Raw genomic sequence first — 18,833 nt, forward strand, 5'->3', positions numbered from 1 at the left:
ATATATATATATATATATATATATATATATATATACACTAAACTAAAAACATTTGGTCACAACAACAACAAAAAGTATTTACATAATCATATTTTAGTAAGAATATTGGATGTAGTGATTACCGGTTTAAGAGTAAACCCCCGATAAAAATGAAAACAGTTTCCGTTTAAAATATCCTTATTACCACAGTGTGGAAATGGTTGTTTAATCCTTCCCATGATTGAAGTTATTATTTTATTATTTTTGTTATTTGTTTATAGTGGCTTAATTATTTTAAAAGCATAATGCACTTTTGTTTTATTTATTTACTGTAAATTGTTCATCTGTAGAGATTTACATTTTAATTTTGATGATAAAGTACATAATTACTGTCAACAGAGAGAGCATTAGTGGTGTTTCTTTGATTTATTTCCATGTTGTTCTTTATGTCTTAAATATGAATATTTTGGATTTGTATAATTAAATGTTCCTGAATAAATAAATAAAAATTAAAAATAAGCTGTTTACATGCTGAACCCTTGTTCCTTTGATGTTTAAAGTTGCACTTTTGATAAGGTTTTGCTATATGTTTGTCGTATAATAAACACTGTTATGCTTTTTGAAACTATTTCAGCTCGATGTAGGCCTATCAGTGCTTTCTGAACATATTGAAAACACTTACCAAAAACAGTTTTAAATTGGGTCTCTGTAACTGTGAGGTTAAATTCCCATAAAGTTACATCCCTAGTAAGAAGAGTCCTTGTTTTAATTAGCTTGTTAAAGGACGTTGTGTTTTTGTGTCTAAGTGACTGATCGAAACAACAAACTTTGATTTGATGCCGTATTAATTAAGACTGCTGTGAACCAAGCTGCAATAGAATTTACTTTTCTAAAGATCCCTACCAAGGTAGACCTTTTACTTAAAGAGTAAAGTAAGAGTAGATCCTTTTTGTTTAACATGAAATCACTATTGCCAAACCCGTCAGACTCATTGGATTTTTTACACTCGTAACAAAACACTTCATTCAAAGGCATCATGACAAAAACTACCAAAAGCTGTTTAGTTTCATCCTTCCACTGTTTCACTACTCTGATTTGGTTGAAATAAGCCCTTAATTCACCCATTTACATGTAAAATAATGTGCTCTGTGTACACTCTGTACTAAGTGTTGTTTATTTAAATGGAGTCTGGTGAGTTTGGCGATGGTGATTTCAGAACCGTCTCTCCAGATTTCCTTCCATTCACCTCCCTTGTTTCCTTTACTCCTCTCATCTCCTCTCTTCATATCCGTTCTCCATTTCCTCTCCTTGTTTCCTTTCCCCCCCCTGTTCTTTTCTCCTTTCTTCTTTCAAACTAAACACTTCCTTCAAAGATCTGGCAACGGTGACAAGTACAAGCCCTCTGTCTTTCCTGGTAAGTTTTAATGTAAAACATCTGCACCACAAATATAGAGTATACAACTTTAAATCTCCAATAACAACCAGCTTCTTGGTGGTACTGACTGGGTTAAAACTTTTTTTTTTGTAAGTAACTGCAAACAAGTTTTTGGAACTGTCTTAATTAAATTTAACTGCTCTTTAAAAAAAAAGAGGATCAAACCCTGGACTGACTCTCTCTACATGTGGCTCTGGTTATGACGAAGACCCCGAGGAACTTACATGGTCTGCAAACCTGGTTGTCTGATCCTAGGAGGACTTCACACGCTGTAAGACACACACACACACACACACACACACACACACACACACACACACACACACACACACACACACACACACACACACACACACACACACACACACACACACAGGGTTAAACAGTTTGTCTCCATCTGTTTTTGTTTGTTCTAATTGTGCGACCTCATCTTCACGTTCGATCTGAAGAATTTAAAGCGACAGTACGTAGTATTTTGGACATTGGGTATACTTTCCTTTAGGGCTGCAAATGACAATTATTTTCATAGTTGATTAACATGTCAACAATTTTCTTTATTAATGGATTCATTGTTTGGTCTAAAAAATGTCAATCAGTGCCCAAGATGATGTCCTCAAATGTAAAAAAAAAAAAAAAAAAAAAGTATTCACGCTTAAGCTAATCAGAGAATTTTGTTTTTTAATTTAAAAAAATGATCCAAACCAGTTATTCTGGTCTTTCCCAGATGGATATTGGTTTCATGTCTGTGTGTCCAGCAGGCCTGAAGGCCTGATCATACTACAGATGCAGACAGCTGCAGACGTGTGGACAGCGCAGCGGACATGCAAGCGCTTCTATACATCTACGATCGAGGGTCTGCCATGAATCAGTCTTAATTTAGCATAAAATGGAAAAGAAATCAACCTCCCAACAACTCTGAAGCGGTTTATGTTTTATCTTGTTAGCTAATAAGCTAGTCACCAACCAAATCAAGAGTATAAGAGTATAAGAGTGTAATATAACATATTTAATGTAATTTTTTTGCCTTTTATGTTTAATTTATAGGGCAATAAAGACAGATTTTTGGTAACAAAATGTTTCTCTGAACATCAATGACAGTCAAAACGGTGATAACTGAAACAGATATACAACACACCGTGTGTGTGTGTGTGTGTGTGTGTGTGTATACACTTATGTATTACAAACAGACCTAAGTACTCCACAGATAAGAACATCTGCCTCTGCACCACCAAAGGGAACATAAAATATATAAATATATAAATGCATAAGACACTGTTGTCAAAACCCACGCATTTGACAGACGGAAACGCCATCTTGGAAGTTTGTGATCAATTCTGTATGGTGATGTCACCAAGTGGCGTCCCATTTCATAGGGGTATGTTTTCACCCCTACCCTTGGTTTCAGGACAAGGGGTAGGGGGTAGGGGGTAGCGGTAAGATGGAGAAATGGGATTCAGCCTAAGTTGGATTTTGTTGGCTGCACAGAGCTCAAACCTGGCTACCCCACTTTGAGGACTATACGAAGAATTTTGAGATGCTGTGTGCAGTCGTTCAGTAAACCTTGTTAAACCCTTTGGATCTGTTGGAAGGGAATCACTTGTTCATTTTCAGAGCTGTGCCAGCACTTCCCTCCTGCCTCCAGTGTTTGTGTTTGTGCTAAGCTAAGCTAAAGACTCAGGTCAAGACAACAGTCAATCCTGTTTGGATGAGGAGATTTCTGGACTCACAGTTGGTGCGGAGGAAGGATGGAGGAAAGAAGCTCTCGTTCATCAGAGTCGGGAAGGGAACAACGCGAACCATGTAGTCGGTGTCAAAGGTCAAGCCGCTGAATGGCTGACTGCTCAGCTTCTGCATGAGTTAAATAATTATAATACATCAACAACAAATAAAACAAACAGTCTGAGAACAACAGTAAAATTGAGACACAAAGAGCTTCCATTGAGCATATTTGGTTATAGTGATAACAGTGGAACCAATGAGCAACATGAGTTTACCACTCAGAGGAAATGAAGGAAACACAGTGTAGGAGGTGTTGAACAATAAGGGAGGAGAAATCTTTACAGCTGCACTTTTATATGGCTCTTTGTAGCTTATTTTAAACTAACTTACACTTAGTGTTTGCTGTCTGGTGTTTGTACCGTCAAGGTTGAAAGCACTTCATTGGAAGACTCTTTGGGTAAAGAAGAAAAAATGGATGCTACTGGACCGTCTCCTCTCTCTCCCTACGTGCTTCAGCCTTTGCTTCATCCAGAGCAAATAGGCCAGTACTCCTCTTGTCGCCGACCGCAGACATTTTTTCTCCGGTGGATATTCCATATCATAGCGACCAGACAAAACAACGGCGCCTCAGCTGAAAAACCAGTGCCTCAAAAGCACGCTAGCTAGAAAAAGTGCTTTGGTGGACAGGCGACCTCAAAAGGTCCAATGGGTAGGAATCTCTCCCATCCAGCGTTGTGATCATATATCGCAATAAACTCTCTCGCACCATGCAGTTCCAAGTACAAGATGTAGCTACGGTAGCCTTCACGCTTCACAATGACGGCCTTTTGCTCTTTTCAACGTCCTCGGCGATACCCATCAGCAGATTAGCAGAACCTGTGAGTTTATCATGTGACAGCGAAAAAGGCAAAAGGCGGAGCAGTACGTCCTGTATGTCCCTCACCGGCTAACGTATTTCAAGATGGAGAAGGATTATGGAGCGTCTGGAAGGTGTAAAGTATGTGTGTGGTGGTAAATATTTATGAAAAAGGACAAGTTTGTGAATGGGCAACAGCGATTTTGTTAATTAAAAACTAAGCACGTTACACACTGGACCTTTAAGGAAAGTAACACCAGCGATTGTTCGACCAATGAGAATTTGGTCAGACGAGAACACATCGACCAACCAATCGACCAGGAGACGCCAGCCATACGACAGAGTAGTGTTTTAACCCTCATGTTGTTCTCGGGTCAAATTTGTCCCCTTTAAAAACATCTATATCTGAAATATGGGTTTCTTTTTAACCAAAATAGCACAAAAAATGGATTGGGTTCCATACAACGCTCTTTGCTAATACAATTAATCACTTTCATTCCTGACTAAACTCATCTGTTCGTTCCTCTCATCTTAACGATTAGTCAAAGAAATTAAAAAAAGTTTAACTCCAATATAAGGTATAATTCGATATAAATGAGGGTTATTGACCATGAATTCCCAAAAGTACTGTAAAACTAGTGGTAGTAAGGTGGTGTTAGTGAAAACTAAAAACAAGTCTGAAAAGGGATGAAAATGTCAATTTTTTGGTCCGTTTTAAAAGATTTAATACTGAGGACGCTTGTAAACAACAAGGAGCAGCTGCCTGGCACCTCCCCTGTGATTGGTTGGTTTGCTGCGTCGTGATTTCGGTTCTCACCGTGTTCTTGTGCGAGCAGTTGAGCTGCCGAGGGTCTTTGAGGATGAGATGCTGACACTGCTTTCCTTCGGGGTTCTTGTCCTCCAGATAAACTCGGAACCCTTTAATGTGTTCGATCCCTGCAGAGACACAACAAGGTCAACGAGGATCCTCATCCATCCTTCTCTCCTCTTTTCCTTTCCTTTTCCCCCTCCCCTTTCCACCATTTCATTCTGCAATGTATCCATTCATCCATCCATCCATCCATCCATCCATCGTTTCCTCCCTCTCTTCGTCTCATTATTTCCTTTTCCCCTTTTTAACCCGTCTCTCGTTCCCTCCTTGTTTCCACTTCTCCTTGATATCTTTCTTCTATTCATCTCCTCTTTTAATTTCCTTTCTTCCCCTGTTCTCCTCTCTTCATTTCCTTTGCTCACCTTGTTGACTTTCATGTCCTTTCCTTATTTCTTCTCTCCTCATTCCCTCTCCTTGACCACTTTCTTCTCCAACTCTTGTTTCATTTCCTCTCTTCTTATTACTTCCCCCTATCCTAGCCACCTTGTTTCCTCATATCTCCACCTTCCCTTTCCCTCCCCTCTACTGTTTCCTGTACCTCTTCTGGTTTTATTCCCCCCTCCCCCCCTTTCCCCTATCTTGTTTCCTTTTATCTTCTCCCCTCCTGGTGTCCTCCCCTCATCCTCTCTGCTCTTCTGTCTTGTAATTACACCTTCACATCAACAGGTCATGTTTTTCCTATTAGCTCGGCAGGGATTGGAGACAGAGAGAGAGAGAGAGAGAGAGAGAGAGAGAGAGAGAGCGAGAGAGAGAGACAGAGAGAGAGAGAAAGAGAAAGAGAAAGAGAAAAAGAGGGATAAAGAAAGGAAGACAGAGCAGTGGTAGAACAGGTTTTTCTGTCTTGAGGCAGATTCCTGAACATGTTTTTCTCTCCTGCCGAGTCGAGGACAGACGAGGATGGTATTTGCATTTTAACGACAGCTGCAGCGTGATGGCAGGTTGTTTGTTGTTCTTCAGTGTAATTTCGGGTTGTGTGTTAAACATGTCTCAACCTTGATTAAAGACATTCTTCATTCCCAGCAGCGTATATCTGGGGCCACCGAGATCAGTCAGTATACCACGTTGTCCAGACTAAAATATCAACCCATTAATGTACAAGACATGTTCCCGAGAGGATGAATCCTACTGATTTTGGTGTTTCTCGTATTTTTCTATTATTAAAAAGACACAAAATCTGCTATTCACAGTTTCCCAGAGCTCGGGGTTGTCTCTTCGAATGTCTTGTTTTGTACGACAGTACAGCAGTCCAGAAGTTAATGATAATTAGTTTACTAAAAGGAGCAAATCCTCACACTAAAGAAACTGGAATAAGCAAATGTTTTTACAATTTTTGCTAACAAAATTTACCAAATGATTGATCGATTATCAAAATAGTTGCAGATTTATTTTCGTACCTGCAAAACAGCCACAACTGTATCTTGTGTATATACCAATTTGTTTTTGTTTTTTTTACTTTGAGCTCTAAAGTTCTTGGCAACAAGAAGAAAAGATGAGCTTGTTTTAGGAAGGACATCGGACAGATTGATGTTGTTTACCAGATGACTGATTCTGGCTGCTGCTCACATGCGACCGTGACATGAACATTTCTGGGAGATTTCTGTCTCTCTGTGAGAACACAACAGGCTGTATTGTCACAGAGAGAGAGAGGGAGAGAGAGAGAGAGAGAGAGAGAGAGAGAAAGAGGTTCACCTTACACTTCACACACACATTCCTTCACGGTCAAAATGTGGCATTGTAGTGTGAGATGTGATCCTCTCTCTTATTCTCTGGGCCCAATCAGACAGACAGACACACACACACACACACACACACACACACACACACACACACACACACACACACACACACACACACACACACACACACACACACACACACACACACACACACACACACAGAGCTGGGTAATCTTTCACGGATTAGAGCACTTTGAAGGTTGTTCCTTTCCTGCTCCTCCTCCCTCACTACTCTCTCTAACTTTCTCCCTTGCGGAGAAGCGTGCAGACAGACAAGTGATGGACAGACAGGTAAATAGACAACCAGACGGGTACCTAGTGGACTGGCGGACCAGTGGACGACCACGGCGGCCTGGTCCTCACAGGCCAGATGGCTGAAGGAGACGTTGGTGACCTCATGGATCACATGTTTCCCCAGCGGGTAGTTTAATGAGCAGTCTGCAGGGCGAGAGACAACAGCACATCATTATTACATGTTCACAACACCTACTACTGCATTACTTTAAACACTTCTACAACTGAAGCCATGGAGCAGGCGAGGGCTGCCTGCAATTAACCAATTAACCATTACTTTCATTTTTGATTAATATGTTGAATGTTTTTTGGATTGATTGATTTGTGGTTTGCTCTATGAAATGTCAGAAAATGGTTAAAAACGTGGATCGGTGTTTCCCAAACGCCCAAGATGACGTCCTAAAATCTCTTGTTTTGTCCACAACTCAAAGATATTCAGTTTACTGTGAAAGTTGAGAGAAGACAATAGAAAATGTCCAATTTAAGAAGCTGGAATCTGAGAATTTGTAACAATTAATTAATCAATTATCAAAATAGTTGGGGATTCATTTTAGGGCTGGGACAATATGCCTCAGTCCTGATGAGATTCTTATACGATACATGGGTGCCGATTAGATTTGTATTGCAAATTTCTTTTGCTTCTTTAACAAAACCGAAACTTGAATATTGATAGTTGAAATTCAAACTGAAACTACACTTTTCTAACCTAAATACTAGTAAAAAAAAAATCTAAAAACTAACTAAAACTAAGCTTATATGAAATTGAAAAGTCAAAACTAAAATAACTAATTGAAAATTCTAAACTACAATAACCTTGGTACCAATAACCCCGCCTCTTCCTGTCTTGTTTTATCTTGTGAAGGACGAAGATGGAGGAGGAGGAGGAGGAGGAGGAGGAGGAGCAGCCAGCCAGCCATGAACCGAGGGGGATCGGAGGAGAAAAGCTGGACTTAGCGTGTAGAAAGAAAGAAAAGAAAAGGGGCGTGCGCTCAGACACGACTGACTGCTCCGCTTTCCTCCTGCCAGCTACCTATTGACGGAGAGGACTGAGGTGAGGAAGAGGACGAGGAAGAGGGGAGAGAAGACAGGAGCTTAAAAAAAGCACGAAGATGACTGGAAGGGGGCAAGGAGAGCGTGGTACGCGACACGAGTCACTGCTCCTCTTCCTCAAAGCGGGAGCGGGGTCATGTTCAGGGCTGAAGGAGAAGGCCACGGCTGATCGCTCCTCTTCCTCCATCATAAAGCTTCTCTACAGGACATAAGGAGGGGAAGTTTGCAGATTGTGCCTCCTCTTCCTCCTTTCCTCCTCTTTGTATTCCGAGGTTCTTTAAAAAGGACAAAGGAGAGGATGAAGAGGAGGATGAAAAAGGGATGTGAGGGCCAAAGGACAAGATCACTGTTGGAGGAGGAGGAGGACGATCTTCCACCTTCACTTCCCTGCGTCTCTTCCTCCTGTTCTCAGTCCAGTTGAAGAAGAGGACAAGATGGAGGCTGTAGGTAGAGGTGGGATTCTTATGATTCATTTCCGATTCATGGGGTCACGATTTGATTAAAAACCAACTCCCGATTCACTAGATGGTGAATACTGGAGTAGATCCTGGCACTAGAATGAGGTCCTAGTGCCAGGATCTACTCCAGTACGCTGTACTTTTTGCCCCCCCCCCTCTCTGTATATCTGGCCCCGGGACATGTTTTTATGTTCCAGTGATTTTCCTGTGGTTTGTTTGGGATTTTTCGTAATTTGTAGAATGAAAATAAAAAACATTTGAACGCAAAAAAAAGGTCGGTGTGGTAAATTATAGCATGAAAGCAGAATGAAGTGTGTGTACGTTTATAGAGTTTTTATATTAAGAAGTTATATCAACTGATTACTGTAAAGACACACAAAGGCCAATCTAAGACAAAAGGGAACATTTATTAATGATACGTCTGCATTGATTAAGTAAAAAGTCATTTTTGAACTGCAAAAAAATGCATTTTGTGCATTTGTTGTTTTATTTTAGTATTTAGGGCAGCATGCTATACTGTGGTAATACTGCTGATTGTGTAACATCATAAAAGGGTTATGTTCAACAAATCCCATGAAAAAAGACCAAAAACAGCGCACACACACGCACACACACACACACACACACACACACACACACACACACACTTCAGACTTGTTGCAGAAGTGTCAGACTGTGGTTACACAAAACAACCACTGACATCTTCTATCTATAAATTTCAAGAAGGTCTTTCTGTCAGTGTGTGTGTGTGTGTGTGTGTGTGTGTGTGTGTGTGTGTGTGTGTGTGTGTGTGTTATGCGCATATCGCTTTAACCCGTTAGTCCAATGGATTTCAAACTTGACAGGTGTCTTGATACGGGCATGAGTAAGTACAGTGCCACGGTTGACGTTGTTTAGATTAGAAATGCAAAAGATCCCAATAAATATGTAGATAAAAGGTATATGGGTAAAAGAAGCACACAATGGCTTTTTCTGCTCTAGCCGCTGACCACTCCCACTCTCACACTGAGGACCATAGACAGAGAGCAGCGGAGCTTTGGCAGCTAAAATGTGACATACAGGTACACCTCAGACCCACAAAAATGTACGAAGTAGCACTACTCTGAACAAACGACATTCCCCAATGTCAGGATGTTTTAAAATCACACACACGCAAAGCACAACCAGCTACAGACAACAGGCAGACAGAGCGTAATGCAGGCTATCTATCATTACCGTCGCCAAAATACCCCCTACAACACCATTAACCACCAGGTCTCTCTCTCTCTCTCTCTAATGCAGATAGGTGCTGATTAGCTCTCATAACAGGCCAGTGGGGTAGCACACAGCCATGAGTCCATGAGGCTATGTCTGATTACTTCACCTATGTGATATTATGTGATTAGCCTACATTCTGAATCCCCCACTCTCGGTAAATATAGTATTACTTTGTCTTCCTCTGATGCAGACGTAGCCCACACTGTAAGTCAGTAGTAGGCTATACAATGGAGTTGCATATTAAGTGGTCGGGGGTCCTTCTGCAAGTCATTTTGGGGTACAATTTGGTTTTGAAGAAATGTACAAGCAGCAATCGTGTGTGTGTGTGAGTGTGCGTGTGTGTGTGATAGAAAGTGTGCCATTAGCAGTCAATACTTGTTAGTGAAACAAGACAAAATATAAGATTTCATCAAGGATGTTAAGATTTGCTGATTTTGTCACCTGTCATTAGTGACCTTCTGGAGGTCAAAGGTCACCCTGATTAATATTCACCACAACATTGCTGCAAGACCAAGAGAGAGAGAGAGAGAGAGAGAGAGAGAGAGAGAGAGAGAGAGAGAGAGATGCTTCCGTCTCTCCTCCATGCTCCGTCGTCCTCCAAAAGCTGGAGGTTCAGAGGGAAGGAAGCAGCGAGGTGTGACACACACACACACACACACACACAAACACACACACACACACACACACACACACACAAAGAGTATCTGAAAGTGCTTCCCACTCATGGTCACAGACAAAGGCAAGAGGCAGGGATCGGCTACGGCTCAGGAACTTGACTTTAAAAGTGAAAAGAACAAAAGACGAAGAGGAGGAAGAGGATGGGGGGGGGGGGGAGATGTGGGGGTCAATGGGCTTCAGAAATTCACCCTGGGTAATGATTTTAATGGCTCTTATCACACATTGTGTGATTAATTTAAACTTTAAAGAGATTGTCGGGGATCTAAATGTTTATAAATAAGGACAGACTAACATTACATATACGTTTTTTATTTTTTAAATGCATAGCTTTTCTACATTTACGCCCGGCATCCATACTACTCAAACATAAAAAATAGAAAAACTAAAACAAGGACATTTGAAAACCTGACCCTGGGGCTGCGTGTTAGTCTGGACAGGAAGAACCAGACTTTTTGGAAACCCCTGATCGCTTATCAAGCCTGTGTCCTTCACCGATTGGTCATCCCTCTGTCACATGACCCAAGAAAACAATCAACCTTGACTACCGGTGGTTAATTCAACGTAATGAATCAAGGCCGTTTCTGATCTTGTTGTCGATGCTGGGCAGTTAAATTCTGCATTTTATAAGGCGTCTCCTGCCTACATGTGCAGAAGGTGAGCTTTTATTCAAGTAATTGGTTATAATTCCTGTGTCCAGCGGCATTATCAGCCTTACACTTTGGGTTTTTTTTACCTTTATTTATTCAGCGAAGGTTTACTAAGAGGAAGCCTCTTTTTTGCATTCGCACCTGGAAGCTGAAGTATAAACACAGTCTGACCTGCTGGCCACTGAGCAGCTCCACCAGGCCCAGTGTGTGTGAATGGTCGGTGATGTGTGTATTCAGTTGGTCGGTATGGATGGAGATTAGTTCAGAAATGGTGCTAAAACACCTTGAGGACAGAGATCGTCTTTTTAAAATAAAAAAAAAACGTAGTCGTGTGGATGTAGCCGGGGTAAAAAAGACCCAGACACCTGGGTATTCAAGATAAACCCAAGTCAACGTCTGAATTGACAGAATTACAGACTCACTGTCAGCTCTGAAGATGACTGCCGACCTCCGACTTCCATCTGCACCAGACTGCACCTAAGAGAGGGATTAGATTATTTAGGCCACTTAAAATCATTTCGGGATCAAGTGTGTTTGGTGTGTGATGCATACAATAAACATTTAAAATTAGAATAAACAATAGAGCAAAGTGCTAAAACAGTCAATAACATAAATATAGAATAGAAAAATTACAATAACAAAATAAATAAACTGTTTTGAGAACAGACTTTCCCCTGACATCAGCCCCGGACCCATCTACCAGGCTAAAGCCGCTAAGTGACAGCGTGATTACGCGGGCTTGGATCACGTGGATGCGCCGAAGGTTTTGCTGTTATTACTACGCCTTCCTCTTGGGGTAGACAGAAACTACGCACTATAGCTTTAAGATTCAGAGTTTTATTTCAAATTGTTTTGTAAATCGGCGGAAAATTCTGTGAAATTCTGCTTCTGCAGATTCCTTGCGGTCCTGGTAATAACCTCACAATGACAACCCAAAGGAACCGATCCAGAACACGCAAGAACCTCTGGACTAAAGCAGTGGCGGTTGCTAACACTTCAGCTGCGCCAGACAAAGAAACTGTTGGAGCGGATTGGTTCTCCTGGATATCTGTCCAAGCTCCACCCGGCTCTATTTAACTATGAATGACATACGGATACAGTGACGCACGATGAATGGAGAGATAATCTGAGGTGTGAACATCGACTCCCTTGTGAGTTTTGCTTTCTTTCTTTCTTCACCAGAATCCCTTTCTCTGTGTTCTAAAGCAAAGGCATGGAGTCTCGTGAAGTGAGAATGTTTCAGCAGAGCAGTTTTACAGCGTTGACCCTGTTTTCATGTTGCCCTGACACACACACACACACACACACACACACACACACACACACACACACACACACACACACACACACGGCTTGTTACAGAGGTGTCAGACTGTGGTCACACACAACAACCACACACCTGAAGCCAATCAGACAGACTCCCTAGTGTGTGTATGTGTGTGTGTGTGTGATAGAAAGTGTGCCATGCTTATTAGCAGTCACTGTACCCCAACAACCCACACACACACACACACACACACACACACACGTTTGTAATTATACAGCCTACTTGTGAAGCCCCTCATTGCCAGAACACATTCCCCCAGACCTTCAAACAAGAACTAACATGGACCCTTAAACCAGATCTTAACCATCAACAGCCTTTTGAAGAAGTGAGGATTGGACAAAAAGTCTTTGCTTTCCAAAAAATGTCATAAAAAAATAGAAATACACACACTGTTTGATGCTATTGTGTTATTATATATATACACACACACAGTATATATTTAAATTAGAAATGTGAGTTTGCTAGCATTTGATTGGCTAGCATCTTGCTTGCCAGGTGACACCACATTGTGTTGAGACAGGTTCCAGTTTATTGCAGACAATCTAAATTATAATCAGCTGGAGCCCTTTGTGTCTAGACTTGGAATGAAGTGGACTCAATCGAATGAGGTTTGGCATTTTTTCATGCAGTGCTGTTGTCTGTCTAACATTTACATTACTACGTTTTGGTTTAAAAACAAACATTTACACCTTGCGTCCACACTACTCCGGCGTTTCTGAGCCGCTAAAACTAAAACACTCGGAAACACTGCTACCTCCATTTTGGTTTGAAAACTCCGGGGTTACAAACGGAGACCTTTGGAAACAACAACACGTCGGTCAGTCTTATCGGTTAGGTAGCTTACAGACCTTTCAGTAACAGGTCAACTTCGTCATCGGACCAAGCAAATATGTCCCTGCTCTTACTTTATCGCCATTGTTGTTTTACTTATTTTCTGTTTTTAAACTATTACATCCATGATTTACAACTACAGAGTTGACATCAGACAATCTGCTTCTGGTTTACACCAGCACGCACATGCCCAGTGTTGCCAAAGCATTGACTTAGGGCGTCAGTGTACCACAAACACACACACGTACACACACATACACACACACACACACAGACACACGTAGGTGTTATGTAGCTTTCCTTTGAAAAAGCTGTCCAGCAGTGGGTGGTCAGAGCTGCACGGTTTCTGCCAGTGTATTTATTGCAAGCCGCGCAGACACAAGCTAAATTAAAGTGAAGAGGGTTAGCCCCGAAGCTTGCACCAAATTCAGCATAGGCCCACTTAAGATGCCCTGACCTTTAAGGTGGACCAGCAATTGTTATTTTACCATGAAGTGGAAACACGGCATACGTGACAAGCCGCTCATGTTTTGCTCAGCAGCTTTTACGTTAGCATGCTAGGTAGCGATGCTGTTAACCGTTGACATCTCTCGTGTATTGGCCCTCTAATACACAAGTATTAGTGCTAACATACTTCCTGCTCATTTCACACAACATGATGGGAAGGCACTGTGAAACAACTTGTACTTAAATAATTAGATAATTCAGAATTACGGCAATTTCCAGTGCTCCGCCGCTGACCCTGCCCATCGCCACAAGCCAAATCTTTATTCTATGCAACTGATAATTTTTCAAAGAGGCAGACAGAGAAAGATACTTTTCTTGCTTCCTGTTGCCAGGTGTTTCTGACTAGTAATAATCATTACTCCCCCCTAAACACACACACACACACACACACACACACACACATTCACCCCTGAGGCCTGAACAGACTGAGTCACATCGGTAAACAACTGGAGAAAAGATTATTTTTTAAAAGCAGTTCTTTACAAGAAAAAGATCTGAAAAGCAGCTGTTGGACATCCAACACACTGTCAGCAGACACACTGAACGTTTGGGAAATGTTGTAGGTTTGACTCCAGGGTGTGGTTCCCTTTTTGGAATCACAATAAAGAACCAAAGTGGACTACAAATGAATACACAAGGGGAAAACTCAAACCCTGAAGAAAACTGAATTTCCCTCGGGAATCCCCAAACCCTCTAAATCAGTTCCTGTGGTAATCAGACAGCTAATTGCAGGCTCAGTAGCAGCACATCAACAGCAATTAATCAGATTGCTGGAGGAATGGAAAAAGTTTAAGGAAGAAAGGCCACAAGAACAAAGGAAAGGAGGCTGGATAGAAGAAGGACTACAGAAAAGGAGGCTTCAGAAGGGGTAGTGAAGGATGAGAGGTAATCATAAACCCTGCAGAGAAGGAAGGAAGGAAGGAAGGAAGGAAGAAGAGATGGAGGAATCTGATTGAACAGGAACTCCTTAAATTACAGCTTTCAAGGTTCATGTAGCAGACTTCTCCTCTCCTTCATTTTGTTTGGAACGGCCAGACCATTTCCAGATGTGGAACCGAGAACACGGGACGAACTCACGAGCTGACCTTTAATCAACATGCTGTTCATGGGGTGCAAACAGAATGAATATGTTTGGGGAACCAGAATTAGAGCTTGGTTTTGGGCTTTGTCAATTTTTAGCAACCAAAATAATAATAATAATAATAATGTATACTTTATTATGAGATCCATAGTACATATGTGACAAGCAGTGTTGGAAAGTAACTAAATTACTCAAGGACCGTAGACTTAGGAGAGGGACATTTGTACTCTCACACCATGAAAAGGGGATTTGGCAATTTTCCGTAGGGTTGTGCAGCGGCGTCATTTCACGGAGAAAGAGAGAAAGCAAAGAAACCGAGGAACTGTCAACTTAGTTGTTGCAGGAAATTCTGCAGTTCTTTGCATTCTTTCAAAACCACTAAACGTAAAGAGTGGTAGGAGGCTTTTTTATTGACAAGTTTTGGTGTTAGGGGAAAATTGGTAAAGAACAAGGTTAGCTTGATCCTAGTCTAAATCCACGACGTTCTACTTCCGGGTTTGCTCCGGTGTGAAAGTCCGCCCGATGTCTGTAGCCTTTGGCTCTTTGGTCCAATCCCACAGTTCAAAGCGTTGTGAGGTTCACCGAGGAGACCATAGGGAAATCAATAAATTACAAAAAGGTAAACAACAGCACGACACACGACCACGGAAAACGGAACGGACCGGTTGTCCAGTTTGTAAAACAAGAGCTGGAATAAGTGTGGAATCAGCCAGCCGTCTCCTGTGCCTAGGCCATGTGGAAAGCAACAAACTTAAAATGAAAATACCCAAACCGAAAAGTGTCAGCGACATCTTTGTTATTAAATGTCGCCAAGGCAACATGTGATCTCGTGAAGTGCTGTCCCAATCCCATTTGTTCCTATCTGATCCCATGTGGCCTCACACACTCACTCACCTAGCTCCTCTGATCTCTGCAGGGTAAATCCACACAGTTAGCTAGACCATCTGTCCAGTCTCAGTTCTCTGGTGTATGACTGAAACTACTTTTAAACGTACACATGATTCCACCAAAACAAGTTCCTTCCTTCCTTATTGTGCAGGGGCTCCGTCTGGTGCTTAGCACCGCCCAAGATGGTTGTGATTGGTTTAACCCTTGTGTTGTCTCCCCGTCAACCAGGAAACACTACTATCGCTTTTTCCGACATTTGTGTCACTATTTCAACGTTCTGGGTGCTTGTTTTGTTTTTTCAAAATGTCTAAATGTTGACATTTTCAGCGGTCGAAAGCCCATTTATTGTCAAAAAAAACCCAACAACAACTGAAAACGGGTCAAATTTGACCCGAGGACGATTTTCCTCCCATCCCAGAATGCTGTGTGGACTAGCCAGACCCTCCTCCACAGTGCTCTGGAGGATGGTCTGGCAATGCGAGACTAGCTTCGTCACTGTGTGCAAAACCGATCTCTAAATCATCGGAGATACACACTAATGGAAAACCCAGATCCCGTTAGATGGACTGCTGACAGACCGCCGAAAAAAACCTGCTCAGCCAGTGAGCCTGAAAACACATCCCAACCCAACAGACAATGTGAGATTTCCAATTTATATACCAATTATTCACAATGTGTATTTCTAAATGTAACTTTTGTCTAACAATCTTGGAACTGACAAAAAACTCTTTTAGAATTATTGTGCTGTCAAAATGTTACATATAAATGCATAAACGTTAATATGCAGGAGCTCTAACAAAATATTCATTAAGAACTTTTCCCCCCACACTATTTTCATATTGTATTAAAACACAATACATTGAATTTCCCACCAGTCTGTCTTTGACTACATCCATATAATTGATCACAAGTTCAAAATTAATTGAAAATATCAGTAAACTGATCACTGTGATATGTCCGTGTTGCTTTTTGTGCGTCTCAGGTGACCCGATGTGATCAGATTTTCACCGTGGATTGAACTTCTGCTAAACAAAAATCACATCTGACCTGAGAAGCTCCAGAGGAGCAACAAGTCCAGAAAAAACCTTGACAACAATGCAAACTCTGTGTGTGTGTGTGTGTGTGTGTGTGTGTGTGTGTGTCCGGGGGCAGCCAACCAGAGATTTCCCACCACAGGAACAAAACCTGCAGCGTCCTCTTCCTGCATGACTGCTCCTCAATGATCCCCCCCACCGCTCTTCTACATCGCGACACCTCTTCCTCCTCACCCAGGAGAATCTACTCCTCTCCTGCTGTGATAATTTGTGCTTCAATAAGAATCTCTCCTCTCCTCCCCTCTCTCTCTCTCTCTCTCTCTCTCTCTCTCTCCATGACTAGAACAAATCCTGACTTTCTTTCAAAAGACACAAACCAACTTCAGTCACCACCAGCAGCATAAACCAACAAGCTGGCTAGCTATCCTGTCCTACGGTTATTGTTTTTATAATGAGAAAAGTTTAGCATTTCATGGATTTCACAAATTTCAATATGACCCGTTACGCCGTAAACCGTTTAAATCTGAGCATGCACGACTCAAATCTGCACTCGACTCACATCGGAGAGTGACAACCCCAAAAGACAAAACAGTTCATTAGAACTTGTGTGTGACAAATATATGTCAAAATCTAAGCTTTGTCTAGCTGCTTTGTCTAAGAAGGGATTAGCAAATTGAGTAGTAAACTCGGATTTATATGTATATTTTTTTTAAATCATGCTTGGACAAAAAACTATTGTCACATCGAGATGCATCAATAAAATCAGTTTAAAATCAAATTGTTGACCTCTGAATCAGAAGGTGTCCAGAGATTCCCACTCATAGTATATATTCAAATATCTGTTCTTATATTTTTCTTATTATTATAACATTATTATTTCATGTATGTATAGTGTATCCTAGTATTTTATTTATATTTACATTCTGTGGTGTGTGACTGATGTATGTTTGCTGCTGTAACACCATAATTTCCTCTTTTTTGGGGAATCAATAAATATCTACCCGTCTATCTCTCTATCTATCTATCTATCTATCTATCAACCTGGCCAACCTAAAACTATTCAGAGCCACCTTCCAAGAATCCCGTGGAGCAACAAATGTGGACACAACATGGAGATAAAGACAGCACAAGGTCTCCTCTGCCTGTCTCCAAACCCTAAACACAAAAAACATCTGTCGTCTCTTCCATCAGACATACAGACGGTACCTGAAATCTTTTCTTTATTTTTTTTTTGTGAAAGACAAGAGCAAAACAGAGTTGAAAAAAATTATTTGAGACTAAAATCAATGTTAAGCAGATTTTTTATCAATGAAGACAATTTCCCTTGAGATGTTTTATGCAAGAGGTGAAGTTCCAGCATCGATCCTTCACCAGAAAACCAGAAAACACATGTTTCATATTGGACGCCCACCCAGCCGTGACGCTCCGTAAGGCTCTCTGTTTCTCTCTGATGCCTAAAACACACTCTGATGCCTAAAAAACTGGATGATGATGGAGTACGTGACACGGTTACAGCTTGGAAACATGCTTTAGAGATGATAGGAGGGTGAGAGAGAGAGAGAATGGAGGAGATGAAGAATCCAGAGAGAGGATGAAAGCTGACTGACTTCCTGGTGCGTCTTCCTCCACTGAGACAGGCGTGATGGCTTCAGCAGATGGGTTTAACCAGGCAGAGTTTACACGGACCTAAATCATCTCTCGTTCCTGCTTTCTGCAGTAACCAGACTTATGAAAATATCCAGTAAAAAAGTTCCAGTGTCCTTCATTAGGTTTAGGGATTAAATTAATTCATTTCTTTTTTCATTTATTTGTTTATTTGAAAAGGGCACAATGTACACTGATCAACATTCGAAGCAAATGTAAGCGTACCCGAGTTAGCCGTAGGCTAGTTTTCATCGGCAGTCCCCTAATTCTACACCCGAAAACACACAAAAATGAACATGTGCAGAAAGAGCAAAGAGTGAAAACAGCAACACTGCAAAGAGGACGGGGACGATCCCTACAGCCAACTTCAGACTCAAAACAGCCTTTTAAAAAGCATTAAAAATGAATCCATTACAGATAAACACATCTGCTGTCTCCGTGTGGGGGCCCTTTTCAAACATGATGCCTACACGTAAAACAGCAGAGCATTTACGAGGCGCGCGCACGCACGCGCGCGCGCGCGCACGCACGCACGCACGCA

General features: G+C 41.5%; 1 protein-coding gene across 1 annotated transcript in view; it reads right to left on the minus strand.

Annotated features, from left to right (window-relative positions):
• Positions 1-18,833, minus strand: part of il17rd (interleukin 17 receptor D) — a 32,767-nt gene that overhangs the window by 11,029 nt on the left and 2,905 nt on the right. Inside the window, exons 2-6 of the mRNA XM_034869476.1 lie at positions 11,403-11,457; positions 6,912-7,034; positions 4,807-4,925; positions 3,142-3,262; positions 1,580-1,683 (exon numbers count right to left, since the gene is read on the minus strand). Coding sequence (XP_034725367.1) covers positions 1,580-1,683; positions 3,142-3,262; positions 4,807-4,925; positions 6,912-7,034; positions 11,403-11,457 — 522 coding nt within the window. The remainder of the gene's footprint in view (positions 1-1,579; positions 1,684-3,141; positions 3,263-4,806; positions 4,926-6,911; positions 7,035-11,402; positions 11,458-18,833) is intronic.

The sequence above is a fragment of the Etheostoma cragini genome, chromosome 4 (genome assembly GCF_013103735.1).
Source record: "Etheostoma cragini isolate CJK2018 chromosome 4, CSU_Ecrag_1.0, whole genome shotgun sequence".
Lineage (NCBI taxonomy): Eukaryota > Metazoa > Chordata > Actinopteri > Perciformes > Percidae > Etheostoma > Etheostoma cragini.